This window comes from Lynx rufus, unplaced genomic scaffold (genome assembly GCF_022079265.1).
Source record: "Lynx rufus isolate CCGP_SWC_20201006 ecotype Redwood Valley unplaced genomic scaffold, mLynRuf1.p SCAF_28, whole genome shotgun sequence".
Classification (NCBI taxonomy): Eukaryota; Metazoa; Chordata; class Mammalia; order Carnivora; family Felidae; genus Lynx; species Lynx rufus.
Genome location: NW_025814843.1, coordinates 12,685,575 through 12,706,684, shown reverse-complemented (window position 1 = coordinate 12,706,684; position 21,110 = coordinate 12,685,575). Strand labels below are relative to the sequence as shown.

Genomic DNA, 21,110 nt, shown 5'->3' with positions numbered 1-21,110 from the left:
CTTTTCTTGTCTCCACTAACATTTATCTTTCTGAAACCCCTCCGAAGCTTTATCTCCTCCAAACTAGTAGTTACCCAACAAACCAATACAACCCAAAACTACTGGGTCCTACTCTGCACCAGCAATCGTGCTAGGTGTGCAACTTGAAGGTGTGCAAAAAATAACTCAAGATTCTGCAACTGACCATCATCTTACAGCAGCAGTAATGAGAATCTCCAAAACAACTTTATTTCTACGTTTCAAAATAGAGACAGCACGGTAGAGCTAATATTCTGTCAGCTCCCACTGTGCCCTCAGCTCTCGCCCTCTCTCTACACGGAGCTGCAAATGCAGGAGGCCACCGAGGTCACACACGCGGATGTAATACAAGCAAACACTTTGTTTCATGATACTTTTTATTTTTCCTCATTGATTTTCATTGATTTTTCCAAAAAATTTTATAGTAGTTTTAGATCACTGACATTTAAACACTAGGAGTAGAAATATAATTGCAGATTAATAATTACAGCTTCTTAGAAATATAAGCTTTAAATATATCCATTCCTTGAAATCTTGCCATTTGCAACAACATGGGTGGAATCAGAGTGTATTATGATAAGTGCAATAAGTCAGGGAAAGATAAATATCGCATGATTTCTCTTATATGTGGTATTTAAGAAACAAAACAGATGAACACAGGGGAAGGAAAGTAAAAATAAAAGTAGAGAGGAAGGCAAACCATGAGACTCTTAACTGCAGAGAACAAGCTGAGGGTTGATGGCGGGGGTGGGGGGGGTTACATGGGTGATGGGCATTAGGAGGGCACTTGCTGGCATGAGCCCTGGGTGTCGTATGGAAGTGATGAATCACCGGGTTCTGCTCCTGAAACCAGTACTACACAGTATGTTAACTAACTTGAATTTAAATTTAACAAAATTATCTCCACTTGTCAACCACTTGGCTTATCTTCACAAAAATTAGGTAGAAAGCCCTTCTTCTCTTTCCTGAAAATTTAGTCCCGAAAGCAGGGCTGTGCTTGGGCAGGAGGACAGGCACCACGGTGGCCCACAATGGGGTTCTGGAGTGGGGACTGAGCAGGGTGAGAACGGGACGGTCTGGCAGGGGATGTGAATTAAACACCAAGTAGGGTAAAGACGGTGGCCCGGTGCCGAGCAAGGAAACCCGAGGGGGACGAGAAGGGCACACGTATGGGGACGGTCACAGCAGTGGCCTTGCAAAAGATGCTCGGGCGTGAGTGGGGTGAGGGCAGGGTCCGGATGAGGGCAGGAGACGGGAGCCTGGTCATGTGGGAGGACGGGCGGCAGGTTTCTCAGCGTCAGATAAGGGAAGCACAAACAGAGGGCGACAGCCAGAGGCGGGGTCGTCTGTACACGGGGTCAGAAGTGAGCACGGAAGGGCGCTCACAGAAATGAGCATGCGTGTAAATGTGCACAATGTACACACACGTGCACGTCACTTCCGTGCAAACACGTATTTCCCAGTGGGGCCCACGGAGACAGAGGAGAGAAGTCACACCCCACCTGCAACGAGTTCAGTGTGTTCTCTTTCTTCTTCCTTTCCTTTAAAATTTTTTTTTTTAATGTTTATTTATTTTAGAGAGAGGCAGAGTGCAGAGTGCAAGCAGGGGAGGGGCAGAGAGAGAAGGAGACACAGAATTCAAAGCAGGCTCTAGGCTCTGAGCTGTCAGCGCAGAGCCTGACACGGGGCTCGAACCCACACACCATGAGATCATGACCTGAGTCGAAGTCGAACACTCAACCGACTGAGCCACCCAGGAGCCCCTCTTTTTTAAAATTTTTTTACATTTATTTATTTATTTTGAGAGAGAATGTGCGCGTGTGTGCGTGCACACAAGTGGGGGAGGGGCGGAGACAGAATCCCCAGAAGGCTCCACGCCATCAGCACAGATGAACCCACAAACTGTGAGATGACAACCTGAGCCGAGATCGAGAGTCGGACGCTTAACTGACTGCGCCACCCAGGCGTCCCTTGCGTGTTCACTTCCTAAATTCTCCACTAAAAGGGACGATGACTCTGCAGAAAAAATGGCTCACTGCAGGACTAAGGCAGAGAGCATTCAAGACAGGCCTGGAGTATTTTGTTGTTCTGGAAAGTAAGGAAGTGTTCCAAGTTAATGAAGACATGTCAAAGGACCCATGAACCAGACTGAAGGAGTTCCCACAGGCCAAGCTTGGGCCAATCCAAACATCAACACCGTGATCAGTTATAACCCAGCGAACAACGTTAAGAATCACGCGTCCACACCAATACCAAGTTTGAGGAGGAATGGGATATGTGGTCTCAGAGCACCTCCTCACAAAATACTAATTACCAGGAAAAAAAAAAAAAGTCCCTTTACAATGGAAAAATCTAAGAGACCACCCTTCCATCCAGGGATCGATGTTGACCTGAACAGCACCAGTAACCGGACAATCTAAGGTAGCGTGTCAGCTGACGGGGTGAAACCAGAGCGCGTCATCACTTCTGTGATGCTCCCGCTAAAGATACAACACCTACACTTAATCATGAGACATCAGATAAACCAAAACCGAACGACACTCTTGCAAATAACTGACCTGTAATTTTCAAACGTGTCAAAGCCGTACAGTCAAGGGAAGACTGAGGAACTGGTCCACTCTGACAGAGACCGAAGAGACGTGGCAACAAAATAAAGTATGATTCTGGCCTGGATCGCTGTGCCACACAGGACACTACTGGGCCAACTCACAAGCCCCGAAAGGACGGTGCCATAAGTGCCCGTCAATCCCCTGGGCCTGATGGCTGTAGCACAGTGTTCTTATTCACAGGAAATACACGCCAATGTATTAGGGACAATGGGGCACCAGGTTTGCAAATTTCTCTCCAACACCTCAGAAGGAAATAAAAGTTCTTTGCATTGCACTTGAAATATTCTCTAAGTTACAGACCGTTTTTCTAAAAAAAACTTTAAACAGGAAGCAAGACAGGAGTATGGCCAAATACTGCCCTTCACATCTGGCACTGCCTGCAGTGTTACTGGCTGAGCAGTTTTATTTAACAGCAATAACCAACAATCTCAAAAGACATCGAGAGGACATCTACCAACAGTCTCTTGTTATCAGTCACTGAACTTAAACGCAGGGCTCTGACACTTCACTGCTCCTAAGGCTGCACGTCACTCACCACTTTCTGCCTTGTATGTTACCGCTGGGACTTTGTGCCCTCACAGGTTTTTTTTTAACTTTTTAACTTTTAATTTTCTTAATTTAAATGTGATTCAATTTTAATTGTTTAATTTTAACTTTTAATTCAATTTTAATTTACCTTTACTTTTTCCATTTTAATTTTCAAAGGTGCTCTACATTTAAAACTGAATTCATTTAGCACCCTTGAACAGATTTCCATCAGGAGCGAAAAGAGCCCTCAACCTGGAGTCCAGAGGCCTAGACCCTACCTGACACATCCCTGCCCAGCGATGGGCCCTGGGGAACGCCACGGGGTCCTCACCTGTCACCTGGGGAGAAGTTTTACGTGTACATTTCACAGTACGAGGAGGTAAATGACAGACAGCACCTGAAGGAGCTTATCTGATCTCAAGCGCTACATAAGTGTGACCAACTGCCCCTAATAAGGAGCAAGCCGGGAGCCGACAGCACCAACAGGAAACACCGGGGCACCGGAGGCGGAGACGCTGAGTCTCAGTGACTGAGGGCTGCTAAGTGCCATGCTCTGCAGGGGGAGGGGACGACAGGGGCCACGGAGGGTTGGAAAGCAGAGGGGGTGACTTACTGAGTATTGTGCAGCACGGTCTGGACGAAGGCGGGGTTTGTCTCCATGGATGCCGTCACCAGAGATGTCAGCAGAGACCAGTACCAGATTGCAGAAGCATCTGAGACTGAGACCCCAGACTTCTTAACTCTCTGAAAGCCAACAGCCCTCAGACCATGAATTCTAGTGTCACATCCATCGCTAAGACAACGTTTTATGTTAATCTGGACATCTGTCAAGCGCAAACAACAAATTCAGTATTGGATTAAGTTCTTTAGTTCAGCAAATGCTAAGCTCCCAACTAAAAGCAAAATAGCAATTCACATTTTGAAAAGAAAATTCTGAAATAACTCTGATACCAGAAATAATGTGTACAATGCAGCTAGCATACAATAAACTCGTCAAAAAAGCATCAACCAAATTAAGGAGTCATAAGAACAATGGGTAAATTTAAGGGCGGCTTAAAATCTTTCCATTGCAAAGTTTCTTAGAAATTTACGTGTCTTGAAAACTAACACAAAGATCATTTTTTAAATCCTGACTAAATCCATGATAAGAAAACTTCTACAGCTAGGGTTCTGAAATTTCGATTGAGTTAAAAACAGGAGCTTGCTCACAGCAGTTGTGAGAATTTATTTCTGATAATCAAGTCCAAACAGAGGACGCAGGCATGACTCACTTTTAAGAGGTGTCACAATTTCTTATTTGGATTGGAGAGGAGGAGGTGAGAAGTTAAAAGGGACACAACTTAGAGAAAAGCCCAGCACAGTGAGACAGGAAGCGTCTACTCCAGGAGCTGAACTACCGCTCTGCCTACGGGCAAGACACAAAGACTCTACCTCCCTAGGCCTCAGTTCCTTTGAGCAAAGTAAGAACACTTCTTTTGGCCCAGGAGAGCATTAGAAGAAATGAGACAAAGCATGAAGCATTCCGGCTCCCTGAATGAAAAAAGCCTGGAAAGAAATCACAGAATTGTGATTATTTCCAAAATGCTAGGTGTGACACAAGGTTATAATATTATAAAAATGGAAACAACCTAAATGTCCAAGAATAAAGAGCTGGTTAAAACTAAGGCAAATTCTTACAACGCTAAATAAAGGTGTGCAAAAACACGCGGTAGGACAACGCGCTAAAGAATTACAAAGCAGCGTGGAAAGCATATCGCTCGCCATTTTTGTAAATATGCACCCACAACCCTATGTTTTATTTTTAAAAGGCGTGTGTGTGCGCATGTGTACACACATGTTTACACACACACGCGCGCACATGCACACACACACAAGAAAAGATCTGGAAGGTTCACACTAACACATTCACAGTGATTATCCCTGGGTGGTGGGATTTTGAGTAATTTTTGCTTATATTTTGTAGTTTTACAGTAAGGAAACAAGAATATTTCTAATTAAAAAAAGGCTTCTATAACTTTTAAAAACACCAAATAGATGAAATAATGTGACTCTCGTGCGCATCACGAGTAGCTAATCAAACCTACAGAGGGAATCTAACGGTTTCTCCACTTGAGAAGTCTTCCCGCTAAAAACCGTTCCTTCTTCCCTCCATCCCAAACCCCTTAATTAGAAGGGCAAGGTGCACCCTGGCTGACTCACAGAGCTGGCTGATGTTGGCATTTTCCAGCAGCGTCACGTAGCCCGTGACATTGCTGGGGATGTGCACGTCGCGGACATCCTGGAGCTCACCAACGCTCCTCCCCACAGCCACGGTCACCTGCTGCGGCATGTAGCTCTGGTCTGTGGCAGCCACTGCGATGGACAAGTGTCTAAGCACAACATCCGGCTTCATCTTTAAGCTGGAAAACACGGGAGCAGACACTGCAAATGTTCACACAGGTCAGAAGCGGCAGCATTCACAAGTCCCATCTCCAAGACCTGGTCTTTGATGTCACCAAAGACTCACTGTCCTAAAAGCAACCAACTTGAAACGCTATTAGTTTCAAAGTCCTTATGGCCTCTCATCTCAAAAATTCCTTTCGGGTCAAGATTAATCTTACATTTCCTCTTAAGCTACTAATACAGGCAGGAAAGTACAATACGAACATCCTAAAAAACATCGCTTTACCTGAGAAAGAAATTCTAAACTGCATCCAAAGAACTGAATATACTCCCTCGGCTGTAAGTTAGACGGCTAAAGGTCACATATACTCCCTATGAGAAAACAAGACGATTATTTCTATTCCACCAACTGAAAGGAGCCCATCCTCTGAAGAGACAGGAGAAACTTGAGAACCAGAAGCGTCCCAGCTGATAGTGGTCAATTCCACCCCCGGGTTCCTGCTCATCCCATCCCCTCGCTTCCGCAGCGGCAAGATAGGTGCACACGGGTTTATTAAATGCACAGAGAGGATCTTAAAATGTAAAATCGCATCTAAGTACTTGCCCCCTTGGGATATTAATTTTCCTGAGAAACTAGCAAAAAAGATCTAAAATCAGTATCACAAGATATTAGTCAAATACTATTTTCTCCCCCAAAATTCCAAGTAAAGGGATTATCCGTGTTTACGGACAGATGAGCCCGGCAGCATCATTTTACAGGAGCCCCTGTACTTGATTCTTATGGCATGGAAGGTAATTCTGAGCGCACTGATGAGATGGGCACGCAGGTCGCCCAGCAGCTGGTGTGGCGCCACCCACCGGATCCAGTGTGAGCGGGCACTGCCGTCCGACTGCCAGTATGACGCCGTGTCTCCATTTGTCATCTTGTCGATGTCCGCGGGGTTGGAGGACGTTTCTATGTAAGCGTAGCACTTTGCCACCGACTTGAGTTTATCCATCTCAGGGCTCCTAGTTAGGTCTCCAGGGCTCTCTGCAGGGAAAATCAGATTCCATCACATGACATCTCTTTCACAAAGGGAAAAAAGGGTCATTTAAAATACCTAACACAAATATGCTTGGTACCTTGGTCCTCGAAAAATAAGCGTTCCTTAAAATCTTCTTCCGAAGAACCAATATAAAAGCAGAAATTGGCCACACTGCTCCGTGAGCCACTGCAGTGCAGCCCCAGAGACATGAGCAGAACCACGCTGAGGGCGGAAAATGGAACCTTACAGTCTGAACTCACGTTTCCTTAATTGTGTGTGAGATTTTTTAACCCACTCATTTGTAAGCCACCTGTGTTTCTGAGTGAGGCCTGGTCCTCCCCTCAACTATTTTCTGTGGGGCACAAGTCTTCTCACCAGTTTGTATGTTATATGACGTGCCCGCACGCACGCGCATGCACACGCACAGAACAGGTGATGTTTACTGAGTGTTCCCTGTGAGCCACTTTTCTATACATTGTCTATGTTCTAATTCAGTTTAGCAATGAGGAATCTAAGGCTCAGAGAGTTAAGTAACCGCCCAAGGTCAGAGCCAGTAAAAAATTAAGTCTGTCACGATGTGTTACAAAATACGTTTTTATTCCCTGAATATCATTCGTCTTTCGACTCTGCTTATATTTTTGCTGTACAGAACTTTAAATCTGCATAAAGTCTAATTTATTAATCTCTTCTTTTGTAGTTTGAGTTTCACATCTTGCTTAGCAAGGTGTCCCATGTCAAGCGTTTGTACAGAGCAGGACTACTTGCCTCTAGCACTTTACGGTTTCTTTTTCAACATTTATTTATTTATTTATTTTTTGGGGACAGAGAGAGACAGAGCATGAATGGGGGAGGGGCAGAGAGAGAGGGAGACACAGAATCGGAAACAGGCTCCAGGCTCTGAGCCGTCAGCCCAGAGCCCGATGCGGGGCTCGAACTCCCGGACTGCGAGATCGTGACCTGGCTGAAGCCGGACGCTTAACCGACTGCGCCACCCAGGCGCCCCTTTACAGTTTCTTTACAGCTGAACTGTTTGATCTACCTGAAATTTGTTTCAGTGAACGGAATGGATGAGAATCTAGCTTTATTTACTTCTCCAAATGGCTGGCCAATTGCCCCGACCCCGCTTGTTGACCGATTCGCCTCTCTACCTTGTACAAAGCAATGCTGACTGTACCTGGTACCATATTCCCACACGTACTTGGGGCTACTTCCTGACTCTATCATGTTCCACGGACCTGTCTGTCCACACTGTCAAACTGCCGGTGTCACGGAGGGAGTCCGGGGTGGCCTTCCGCATGTACTCAACTACTGCTCACAGAGTATCTACCATGTGGCAGGCACAGTGCCCGGTGTTAAGGATAATGACACAAATGAGGCAGACAAAATGCAAAGAAATAATAATGCTGCAGCTTCAGGTAGTAAGTGCCACTTAGACCATTAAACCGACAAAGGTGACGGTGACTAGAAGGTGGAGAATGGTACGGGTCGGGGGGCATTAAATTAGATGGGGTAATGAGGAAAGCCTTCCCCGAGGTCACATCTGAACGGAGACATGAATGAGAAGCCAGTTGTGCTAAGAAGGAAGGGAGGGAGGGAGGGAGGGAGGGAGGGAGGGAGGGAGGGGAGAGACAGAGAAAGCCAGCAGACCACATTCTTATGCTACAGACTGGCTGCTGTTCTAGTTTTCGGAAGAGAAGGCAGGGAGGAGGGTCTGCTCACAGCGCATCTGGAAGAAATGACGACAGAACGCGGTCCCACAGCCCCCACCACACACGTGCACGTACCCTTCTCCTTCTGTACCAGCTGGTCCAGGGACTCCTTCAGAACCGAAACCCTCATGGAGCACATGTTATTGCAGTGGTCCAACATGGGGCAGGGGACGGCCATGCCGGAGAGCCGGTTGCGATGCAGGAAACGCAGGATCAGGGACGCATGAACACCCAGGCCCTCCTTGGACTCTGAAAATATGTCTATAAAACCTAGGCAGACAAAACCCAGTTTGGGTGATTCAGGAATGCGCCACAACAGTGTTCCCACACCCCCGCTGGTGGCCTACCTCGACTGGCTGAGTGAAAAGCAGCCATTATGGGTCTTTACTGATACTCTAAGTTTTGATCATTTAAAAATCTAAGCAACTTTTAAGAAATGAACCAGTGGTAATCTCAACTTAAAAATTAATTTCATGGGATGCCTGGCCGGCTCAGGTGGTGGAGCACGTGCCTCTTCACCTCGGGATTGTGAGTTCGAGCCCCATGTTGGGTGTAGAGATCACTCAAAAATAAAACAAAAAAAAAAAATTCCTTTCGTTTAATAACATTGTAGAAGACTTTGAATAATGATTATTTGTTTCAATCCAAACTTTAAAAAGGTATAAACACCGAAATACTAACCAGAAGTTCTTAAACGTGTTGTATAGACAGAACGTGAGCTCAGGATAAAGTTTATCATCTCTGTGAGTAAAAGAGTAACTTTTTATACGAAACTACAGGCCACCATGATGACGACGGTGCAGCCACCACCCTGACCACGATTCCCGGTGGCATCTCACGGCGTGCAGGCTCTGGCCCCCACTCCAGTGCTCTCTCCAATGCAGCTCCCTGGAGTCTGCCCACTCCGTCCATCCCTCTGGCCTCAAAATCTCCCATTCGTGCTGACCCACCCACATTTCCTGAGCGGCTCTCCCAGCCGTCCTCTGTCTGGCATTAACCCAAGCAATCTTACGAACACACAAGACACACAATGTCTACCCCTGTTTAACATCCTCCCATGGCTCCGCATAACCTACAGTGAACACAGGTGCCCATAACCCAGTAATAAGTGGAGAGAGGATAAACACGGCACCTCTTCCCAGAACTCAGATACACTCATGGGTTTGGGGGAAATTTCTTTTCCTTTTACTTTCCAATGAATCATAACTGGACATGACAAAAAGTACCTATGTTACAAGTGTACTGACGAACTTTCACAAACTGGACACCCCATGTATGCAGCACCGAGCGCAAGACCCCAAAAGTCTTAGCAGAAATTAAGTGTAAAACAAACAGGTTAGGGGCACCTGGGGGGCTCAGTCGGTTAAGCGCCCGACTTTGGCTCATGTCATGATCTTACAGTTCACGGGTTCGAGTCCCACGTCAGGTTCTGTGCTGACAGCTCAGAGCCTGGAACCTGCTTCGGATTCTGTGTTTCCCTCGCTCCCTGCCCCTCCCCCGCTTGCACTCTGCCTCTCTCTCAAAAATAAACAAACATTTAAAAAATTTAAAAAAAATAATAAATTGAACAAACAAACAAACAAACAGGTTACTTCAGGAATGAAACTCTGCATTAATTTTTAAGAGAAAACACGAGACTGACGAGAATTTATGTGCTGGAAGTGGCCGATTTTGACTACGCCCTCCACACAAACCCTGGAGACACGGGCTCCATTTCCCAAGACTCACCAGTCCGTGCCGCCCCTGCCCTCCTTGTACAGTGTCTGTTCCCTGGGCAGACTCCACGGCAGCACCACCCTCACGTGATGACACTGCTGATGCCACACCCACGTGCTCAGCACCCACGTGAAAAGGCAGACAGACTCTGGCAATGGGGACATTCTTCGACACGCGGAAACAGGCAGCGGACGTGGCAAACGCTTAGCACCAGCACAATGAGATGTGAAAGGGACAAGTTCCAATCTTGGTCAGAAAGAGCGACAAGGAACAAATCCCACAACAGGTGAGTCCAGCTTACCAGGGTTTGTCCTAACACTGTGAGAAAATAGTTTTTGTACACTGGAGGTTGATAGAAAATTTTGAATAAAAAGTCCTAGTCACCACCCTGCTACGTAAGCACGTTGGGCTCCGAGCCCCGAGTCTTTCTAATTCTATCTCCCCTCCCCCAGTCTCCCAGAACAACGGTGCACTGAGTATTATTTCAGGTGGGTTCCCTGGTCTTCGCCCCTTCCTCCCCTCCCCAACATCTGCTTGAGGCGTCCACATACAGCTCCCGATGTTACCGGTGCTGGTAACGCACACGTGGCAGTGATACGGAAATGCCGAGATATGACTTAGCGAAACGTAATTCAAAGCACACTTTTAACTGCCATGAGAGTAGGAAAAAAGTTAACATGTATGGACTACCTACGATGCTATAAAGATGATACAATTAGGGGCGCATGGGTGGCTCAGTTGGTTAAGTGTCCGACTCTTGATTTCAGCTCAGGTCATGAATTCCGGTTCATGAGACTGAGCCCATGTCGGGCTCCGCACTGACGGCGTGGAGCCTTCTTGGGACTCTCTCTCCCCCTCTCTCTGCCCCTCCCCTGCTCATACTCTCTCACGCTCTCTCTCTCTCAAAAATAAACATTTTTTTAAATCCAAGATTATACAATTGAAGACGACTTGAGGAAGAACGGAAAGCTGCATTCTTCATCAATATACACACGTCGTCCTTTCCCAGCTCAGCACGCCCTCCGCGGTAAGTCAGAGAGGTCAAGGGCAATCCCATTTACATCGGTGCATCTACCAAGTCTACCCGCCTCCACCGCTGCTCCCGCCAGGCTCTGCGCTACATGTTAGGACACCGAGAGCACAGAGTAGGAAAAGTTCTGAGACCAGCTGAGGGTACAAGGATGATAAGCAAAGTTTTATTCCTTTGCAACTCAACTGTTTTCTCACTGGAGAAAAAAGAGGGTAACTTAATTTTGATTCTGTCTTCAGAGTCCCTAGAAGAAACCATACAAAACACAAAGTTTTTTCCGAGGGACAATCTAGAAGAAGTATTGCTTACTTTCATGCTGTTTTTATTACTACTTAAATTTCAGAGTGGTAGCTTTCAAAAACAAACAAACACTGGGCACCTACCATCTACCAAAGATACGTTAAATGTGAGGACACAGCAGAAATAAAAGGTCCCTGTCCTCACGGAGCTCAGACTATAAGAATAAAGACAGACATTTACGGATAAATGAACGATTAATTAATTAACCACAGCGCTGACATGAGGCAAAGACAAAGGCAGGATACCAAGAACACACACCTGGGGCCAGGGGCGGCTTCTGGAGAGAGTGAAATAGATACCCACTAAGGAAGGCAGGCTCACGACAAAAGTTCCTGAAAACGGCAGATCTGCTCAAGCATCGCTGTACTGGGGACCCAGAGGGATGATTACACAGAACACGGACTCCAGCCGTGGGCTTAACAGACACGACTGGAAAAGCACGTTTATTCCATGGCACCCTCAGCCTGCCTCATGACAACCCACAGGACAGCAAAAGCACCCTCCGGCCTTCAGCACTCAGACGACAGCCTTACCTGGGACCAGAGAGCAGGCCTGCAGTTGCCTGATGATGTGGCCTAGCTCCCCCTGGAGGTTAGCCCCACTGGAGTTCTTGAGGGCCTCCAGCATGTTCTCAGCATCCACTGTACCATCACCCTCGGCGTCAAACTGGGCAAAGGCCTACAACACAAGAGATACAATAAAATCACGTCTGTTCCAAATCATGGATACTCTGCCGCTGGTGACGCTGTTGTGGTTGCAGGAAGAGTCCACCGACATCATTCAGGGACCAAATAAGTTCGGGATAGTAAGGCACCATGTACAGAAGTATACCACGTGCACGCACAAGGTTACCCTCCCATCTTTTTCATGGGATTAACCCCCTTTTCCCAAACAATTGCAGAAAGCAACCTGTGCAACATTTTCCAACTGGTTACAAAGTGCCAAACACAAAGCTAGAATCAGAGACTTGGCTTAGAGCAACACCTTGGGTTAGCCGGGCTTTTCCTTTGAAACACTCTTTGGTCGCAAGACCCAACTTGATTTATCAACTCCACAGCCCTGTTTTCACTAACCTTTGACCGTATTCTCACTTGCTCCCTGCCCTTGTTGGGCCATCTGGGGAACTGGGTACAATGTGGGATTTGGTCTGAATCCTGCTCTGTCACTAACCAGCTATGTGACTGTCCGCACATTCCTTTATCTCCAAAAGCCTTACCTCCTCGATCTGAAAAATGCAGCAAATATCACCAAACTCACAGGCTGCTGTCTGCATTAAGTAACATTTGAACAGAGTCCAACACAGTGAAAGCATATCAGAGTGCCAACTGTCTCCTTCTCCTTTCTCACCTGCACTGTCATTCCCTCTGTGTCCCTGACACCATTCCCTCTCACATTCTACAAGACTCCCCTCACCTAGCGACTGTCCCAGCTCCCCAGAACTCAATCTCTGCCGCATTAGTGGCTTCTCTCTTCCTGACGATACACTCACGCACAGACATCCCTCACCATGAAATACTTTGAGAGTCTCCCCACCTTCTTTTCTAGGTCATTCTCTCCCTTCCTTCAAACTCCTGCCTTTTCCTTATTTCCCTCCGTCATGAAATGTGGAGATTTCCCACTGAGGTTTCATGACTGATACAAGTACCCACTGCTGTCACGGACCTCTAAACAATGCAGTGTTTAACAGGAACGTAACAAATCCCAGTGTTCATGTCTAAAACCATGGGCATTCAGTGCAGGACGGGGGACAGTTCAGAGCAAAGTGTGAGAGAAAGCTGCCACATTCTCTTGGCCTTTCCTCAACCTCGCCAGATTATCCAAAAAGTTAACAGGATCAAAGACTACAGTAATGAAGAAACAATGTTCAAAAGAAGAAAATACCTTTTTCTTTTCTGATTAGACCCATAGCTTACTACGGAAGCTCTACCCCAAAAGGGAAAGGAATGGAAGGGATGAGAGGATAGAGACCGTGATGGACAGAAGACACTGCCTGTGAGGACGGACGCAGGACCATGGTCTTCAGGGTGCAGAACAGGTGCCTGCAACGGGCTGTCACAAGAAGGGTCAGCGAGGATTAAGGTCGTAAGATAAAAGTCAGAGGGAAAAGCTCCTCACGAAGACGGACTCGTCGGTTGCCCGTGGGGTATAAAGACGGCTGAGGGCCTCCGGGAAGGAAGGCCCAGGCCTCAAGGCTTCCGAGCAAACCACAAGCAGCCATCACGAGTGTCCCAACAAAGGCATTTACCTCCGCCTCCTCCCGAAATCCCACCAAGACAACATTACACAGGGATGTTTTCCTAAAGCACAAAGACAGAAGCAAATATCGTATGATGCAATAGCAACAAAACTGTGGAAGCTGAGAAACAAACAGACGCCTAGTGAACACCACTGTCTGCAAGAAAGAGGCCCCTGAGCCGGGAGCGGGCAAGCGGAGACACAGGCTGCTTCGTGCTGAGGGGCCCAAAGCCTTCTTAGGACCCAGCAGCAGTGGGTGCTGCCGAAGGTGGAGGGAAACCCGTGGGAAGTCTGTTTCGGAAAGCAGTTAAAGCAGACTGGATAGACGCCGATCTTAAGGAATCACCGTGGGTTTCTTTTTAAGGGAAAAGCGTGACAGTGAGATTGTGTGTTTTTTTCCAGAGTTCTTACCTTTTAAAGATACATAATGAAAGATTAATCAATGAAATATTTGTGGCGGGAAAGATTTGCTTCAAAATAATTTGGAGGAGAAGCAGGTGGAGCTTAGAGTAAATAAAATTGGCCTTGAGTTGGTAGCTGTTGGAGCTGGTGAACAGGTCTGTGAGAGTTCATTCTATTCTCTTACCTCTATTTTCTCAGGTTTAAAGCAAACGAACATACAAACGTAACAGATCTCCAGATCCTCTCCCCAGTCAGAAGCTGGGGTGCGGGGCTGATTTCCTCCAGAGCGTGGCACAGAGTCTCCGGACTAGGAAATACCAGGCGCGGCTGAAAGGGTCAATACTGTACTGAAAACGGGGCACTAATGCCCAAGGGTCAAGGTCTGTAAGACTCACCCCTCCTCTAGGGCTCTCCGAGTGCTGGCAGCCAGTTTCACACTCTCCGGGCAAGACACTGGGGGGCTCTTCTCTGGGGGTGCTGGACAAGCCCCTGAGGACAGACCTGGAGACACTGGCACTGGAGGGCACCCCCCGCAAGGGCCCAGCACCTTCCAGTGAGGCTCAGCTGTCAGTAAGCCAGACGCATGGAGCCCCCACCTCTTTAGTACCCTGCTCTTTAACGTGAGTGGGGGCAGCCCAGGACCACTGACGTTTGAGGAACGGCTTAATATGAAACACAGAACAAGCAACTTGGAGAAAAGAAAGGAGAAGGAGACAAGACCGTCAAAAAGGTGATCATCAGTATCTTCAGACAAATATTTAAAAAAAGATTTTTTTTTTCAACGTTTATTTATTTTTGGGACAGAGAGAGACAGAGCATGAACGGGGGAGGGGCAGAGAGAGAGGGAGACACAGAGTCGGAAACAGGCTCCAGGCTCTGAGCCATCAGCCCAGAGCCTGACGCGGGGCTCAAACTCACAGACCGCGAGATCGTGACCTGGCTGAAGTCGGACGCTTAACCGACTGCGCCACCCAGGCGCCCCAAAAAAAGATATTTTTAATACCACTTTTACTAAGGTGTAACTCACATACCGTCAAACTCACCCTTTTAAAGTGCACAACCTAGTGGGTTCTAGTATATTCAGAACCACCATATATCAGCAGCCACCACCAGCTAATAAAAAAGACGCTGTGTCATCATGAAAGAACAGGAGACTACTATTAAAGCCAGTCTATTCAGAATGTTTTCATAAGCTCCTGAAAGTTAACATATCACAGCAAAACGAAAATCTTAACAGATTTTGGAAGAGAAATCTCAAGAGGCTGGAAGTTCAGTGGACTGAGGTGCCCAGAGAGTACAGCAAAAAGACAGAATGACGAAAACTGGGAAAGAAAAGAGGAAAACAACCAGGAGGCCAGTCCAGGAGCCCACTATCCAAACACTCGGAGTTCCAGAAGAAAGGGGCACAGACAGCACAGGGAGAGAAAGGACAATCGTTACGATTCGAGGGGATTTCCCCAAACTGAAGGATGTGAGTTTTGAAACAGAAGAGGCCGAATACCCTACAGATGGATAAAGGCACACGGTGCTGAGACTTCACGTCGCTGAGCAGAAGTTCCTACTTGCAGGGAGGAGACACAGCGTCCATATCAGAGGCCAGGAACCAGAGGCTAATTCCACAGGTATGCCGGGAGATGGAAGGCGATGGGAGCTGGGCCCTCCACATATGGGGGGGGGGGTCCTCTCTAACCCCAAAGTCAGCATGTAGCCAAAATACCACCAACTGTGAAAGAGCGGAAAAAGACATTCTTCCACACACAAGGCTCTCAAAACACACACTAGTTCATGCTCCCTTAGTCAGAAAGCGACCAGAGGGTGTGGTCACCTGAATAAAGACCACACGGAGAAAGAGGAAGAATGGGGTCCAACCGAGAGAGTGGACGAGTCCCTGGGGTGCTGCACAGCACACGTCCAGAATGAGGCAGGTCGGAAAGCTCTGGAGAAGATGAGTCTATGCAACTCCTTCCTGTGTGCTTGAACACACTGAACATGTGAGAAGACATTCAGGAAACTGGCAGAGAATCTGGAGTGAAATTAATGACAGGGACCAAAAAGCACCAATTTAGTTATTAACGTGGGAGGAAAGACGCATAAGGAAAAGCAGCAGTGGAATAAACGGCTCGGCGACACACACGATTCATGTCACCTTAATAACACACACACCGAGAGCGAACTAAACACAGCAGACACACTCTGCCGGGGGACAGGTGTGTGGATGTGGGTGAGGACAGGACGGCGAAGGACAACTAAGGACTCGTGCTCTGTGGGGGGAATAAGATGGCCTAAAAACTGACAACTCATAAAGTAATGTAAACATGACATCTGGTGACTCTCGGGGACCTACCAGCACCAGCTGCAGGGGCCGAGTGACAACTCGGGGACAGTGAGACACTGCGTAGGGGCGCGGACGACCCATGGGCTCTATGCCGCGTGAGTGATGACAAGGAAAATCAAGAATTCTGAGTGTCTGCTTCAGGCACAGGATAGACTGCATCAGTGGTTTTACAGCTTTTTCAGTCACGTAATATTCCTCCTCTGTAAACACTGGATATATCAACCACAAATAAGAGTTCTGGGACAACCGGAAAGGCGTGAATATGGACATCAGATGACACAGACATGAACTGACATGGAAAGGTGAAGGCCACGGACTGAAAAAGTAGGCTACGAAAGAATATCAGGGAGCAGTCTCACGATAGTTTTAAAAAACCAAATATACACACTTTGCACATTAGTACAAAGCCTCAGACACACAAATATGAAAACACACGTGTGTGTGCAAAATAAGGCCTGAAAGCATAAGTGTTTGCTAATGGCAGTAACATGACAATCTGCATCGAGGGGGATTTTTAAATATCAGGAAATGAGAACACAAGCCTGATATAAAAATCGGAGCCAATGGGCGTGGAGGGAGACAGAACAGAAGCACAGCCTCCGTCTGCCCCAAGACCCCACCATGTGACAACCACAGTGCACACAGCCCTTCCCCACTTGGCCCCGGCAGGGCACCATAAGGACTCGAGGTCTGAGGGCATCAGCACAACTGCAGCCCGGCCCACGGGGAAGGACGTATGCTTTGGGAAGCTCCAAACCAACATCTGAGCATCCCTAAACTCCAGGCACTTTGCGTAACACCACTTATCCCTCGTAAGGGCAGCAGCAGCACTTAGTATTAACTGCCCCACTTCGTAGATGCACGGAGAGGTCAGATAACTTGCCTGAGGTCACACAGCTACTACTGGAATCCGAGACTCCAGACTCAGTTCTTCAAGACTGTATTCTCCTTCCTTTGCTCAGAGAAGGCCCAGGGCTCTTGCAGTCTGGAAACTGAGGACGTAAAATCTCTTTGAGCTCTTCTCTTTCCCCAACAGCACCTCATGCCCACGTTTACTCAGAATTAGCCTTAAACCTGAGACGCGCTTTCTCTAAACCTCAAGATGGCACTCAAGTCCTACATCCACTAAAGCTCTTGGCTTCCTCCTTGTTTCTTGCATCTCCAGTGCTCTCTGCTTCCCAACTCCTGTGCTGATGACAGACAAAAAAAAATCCCATAGAAGTAAGGTTATAAAAACGACGACAGTTTTGCTATTCCTCATAGATTCTGTTGATCTGTCAACAGTTAATGAATACAACAAGAAGAATTTTGAAACAAACAAAAACAAAGACATTTTGGGTGAGAGAGAAAAAAATCAGAACAGCATGACTAACAGCTTCACCAAATAAATAAGTCATTTCCTAACACTCGGAAACTGTCCTCAAAGAAACGTACAGGTTTTCTGGCACAAAAAAGACTCTCAGAGCAATGGAACAGAATACAGAACCCAGAAATGGACCCACAAACGTATGGTCAACTAATCTTTGACAAAGCAGGAAAGAATATCCAATGGAATAAAGACAATCTCTTCAGCAGGTGGTGCTGGGAAAACTGGACAGCGACATGTAGAAAAGAATGAACCTGGACCCCTTTCTTACACCAGACACAAAAATAAACTCAAAATGGATAGAAGACCTCAATGTAAGACAGGAAGCCATCAAAATCCTCGAGGAGAAAGCAGGCAAAAACCTCTTTGATCTTGGCCACAGCAACTTTTTACTCAACACGTCTCCAGAGGCAAGGGAAACAAAAGCAAAAATGAACTATTGGGATCTCATCAAAACAAAAAGCTTCCACACAGCGAAGGAAATAATCAGCAAAACTAAAAGGCAACCGATGGAATGGGAGAAGATATTTGTAAACGACATATCAGATAAAGGGTTAGTATCCAAAATCTATAAAGATCTTATCAAACTCAACACCCAAAAAACAAATAATCCAGTGAAGAAATGGGCAAAAGACATGAATAGACACTTCTCCAAAGAAGACATCCAGATGGCCAACCGACACAGGAAAAAATATTCAACATCACTCATCATCAGGGCAATACAAATCAAAACAACAATGAGAAACCACCTTACACCTGTCAGAATGGCTGACATTAACAACTCAGGCAACAACAGATGTTGGCGAGGATGCGGAGAAAGGGGATCTCTTTTGCATTGTTGGTGGGAATGCAAACTGGCGCAGCCACTCTGGAAAACAGTATGGAGCTTCCTCAGAAAATTAAAAATAGAACTACCCTATGACCCAGCAAGTGCACTACTAGGTATTTACCCAAGGGATACAGGTGTGCTGTTTCGAAGGGACACATGCACCCCCACGTTTATAGCAGCACTATCGACAATAGCCAAAGTATGGAAAGAGCCCAAATGTCCATCGACGGATGAATGGACAAAGAAAATGTGGTATATAGATACAATGGAGTATTACTCAGCAATCAAAAAGAATGAAATCTTGCCATTGGCAACTACGTGGATGGAACTGGAGGGTATTATGCTAAGTGAAATTAGTCAGAGAAAGACAAAAATCATATGACTTCAGTCATGAAGACTTTAAGAGACAAAACAGATGAACAGAAGGGAAGGGAAACAAAAATAATATAAAAACAGGGAGGAGGACAAAACACAAGGGACTCTTAAATATGGAGAAGAAACAGAGGGTTACTGGAGGGGTGGTGGGAGGGGGGGATGGGCTCAATGGGAAAGGGACATTAAGGAATCTGCTCCTGAAATCACTGTTGCACTATATGCTAACTAATCTGGATGTAAATTAAAAAATAACAATAATTAACTAATTAATCAAATTTAATTTAAAAAAAAGACCGAAGGTGAGGGAATCACATTAAAAAAAAGAAGAAACGTACAGGTTTTCAAACCGAACAGTAACGCCTCGTCTGTCTCACAGGACTTCGCGGAATCTGGTTTGCTCATGCGCTTGCTCAACACTCTCTGATAAGCAGCCACTACGCCCGACAACTTGCGCTCGTCTCTACACGTATGAAAATAAACAGGGCACAGTCCTTGCCCTCTAAAACCCTCGCAGCCTTAGAGCAGACTGTAAACCAACGGCAGCAACGTGGTGTGTGATCATTGTAACAACGAAATTACAGCATGAACAACTGCGTACCTAACAGTTACTGAGCATTTACTAAGCACCAGGCAGAGCTCTAAGGCTCTAACGTGCGTCGACTCGCATTTTCCACAACAGCCCCAAACATAGGTACTACCCTCTCACTAGTGAGCAACAGAGAGGTTACGTATTTTGTTCAAGTCCACATGATGAGTAGCAGTAAATAACGCTGCTTGGATTTGAATCCTATTAAGATTTGGGACCCCACACTAGGAACAGCTGTGCCGTGAGCTAACAGACACTCAGAGACCAGAAGCACCAGAGCGGGAGGGACGATCGGGGAAAACGGCCCCGAGGAAACAACCCTTGCACTAGGCCTTGACGAATACCTAGGAATCTGTAAGCGTATGACGATGGGGCAGCCATGCTAGGTAGAGGGGACGGAGTGTGAGCACAGACAGAGTGCAGGGAAAACCAAGAGGACTACAACGTGCTTGGTGTGGCTGCAACCGAGGCAGGCAGAGGAAGAGCCGGACGGAGGTCAGGATGGAGAGGGCCGGGCCCATTAGGCTGAAGAGCTCAATCTCACGGTAAGGGGACCACGAGGCCGCCGGAGAATATCGAGGGTGGAGGGAGCCAGTCATTCCCGATCTCTGTCAGCGCTCGAACTGGAACGGACTGACAAATCTCTTAGAAGATGTGCCTCTGGGGGCGCCTGGGTGGCGCAGTCGGTTAAGCGTCCGACTTCAGCCAGGTCACGATCTCGCGGTCTGTGAGTTTGAGCCCCGCGTCGGGCTCTGGGCTGATGGCTCGGAGCCTGGAGCCCGTTTCCGATTCTGTGTCTCCCTCTCTCTCTGCCCCTCCCCCGTTCATGCTCTGTCTCTCTCTGTCCCAAAAATAAATAAAAATGTTGAAAAAAATTTAAAAAAATAAAATAAAATAAAATAAAATAAAATAAAATAAAAAAAAGAAGATGTGCCTCTGTACAGCTGGAACCCCTTCTCCAGTGTCTCTGGGACACACACTGGGGATGGGAAACTCCGGTCTTCTGGCCGGTTCTGACAGCAACGACTCTCTTCTCCACAGAACGCAAGGGAACGCGCCGCCTTCACGTCACCACCTGTGGGCGTGCGGAACGTACCCGAGCCCTGTGCCCCCAAACGGCCCACGGCCCACTGAAAACAGTGATCGTCTGGCACCGAGTCTCCCTCAGCCAGTTCTCTATCTCGTACGGGTTTAGTCTCATTGCCACGCTGCCTGTCCCCTGGGGGACCCTCCAGTTTAACATAACCTCAGAGCGGAGCTTCTGAAGTCTCACTGGCTGAGCCGCTGGATGAAGCACGTTTCATGTCACGACCCCGTGTCCATAATGTTGACACAAGAGTATCATGAAACGATGGCATACTTTCTCTGATCAGATACAAGGTGCTCTGATCTTTCCTACTCCATTCTGATCTGTTTAACGTTTAATATGCAAATTAACACTCACTAGACACTCACCAAATTTCTAGCGGTTTGAAACTCTACGCCCTGGAACGTGGGGCCCAAAACCCAAGTGGATACACTAGGTCTGGCCCTAACTGTGCAAAGGGGATGAGTCCACTTTGATCTAAAAACAGAGCAGTGCCCCCTATTTCCATGGGGCCAACACCCATCTCCAGGCGGTCAGGGACGCGGCCCGCAGTCTCCTCGTCCTCCTCCCCCGATTCA

General features: G+C 47.1%; 1 protein-coding gene across 3 annotated transcripts in view; it reads right to left on the bottom strand.

Moving 5' to 3' along the window:
* The window catches only part of ZZEF1 (zinc finger ZZ-type and EF-hand domain containing 1), a 103,490-nt gene that overhangs the window by 74,367 nt on the left and 8,013 nt on the right, over positions 1-21,110 (bottom strand). For all 3 annotated transcript variants that reach the window (XM_047090023.1, XM_047090024.1, XM_047090025.1), the window contains exons 2-6: positions 11,851-11,995; positions 8,347-8,541; positions 6,396-6,567; positions 5,355-5,554; positions 3,769-3,979 (exon numbers count right to left, since the gene is read on the bottom strand). In XM_047090023.1, the coding sequence (XP_046945979.1) occupies positions 3,769-3,979; positions 5,355-5,554; positions 6,396-6,567; positions 8,347-8,541; positions 11,851-11,995 (923 nt within the window). The remainder of the gene's footprint in view (positions 1-3,768; positions 3,980-5,354; positions 5,555-6,395; positions 6,568-8,346; positions 8,542-11,850; positions 11,996-21,110) is intronic.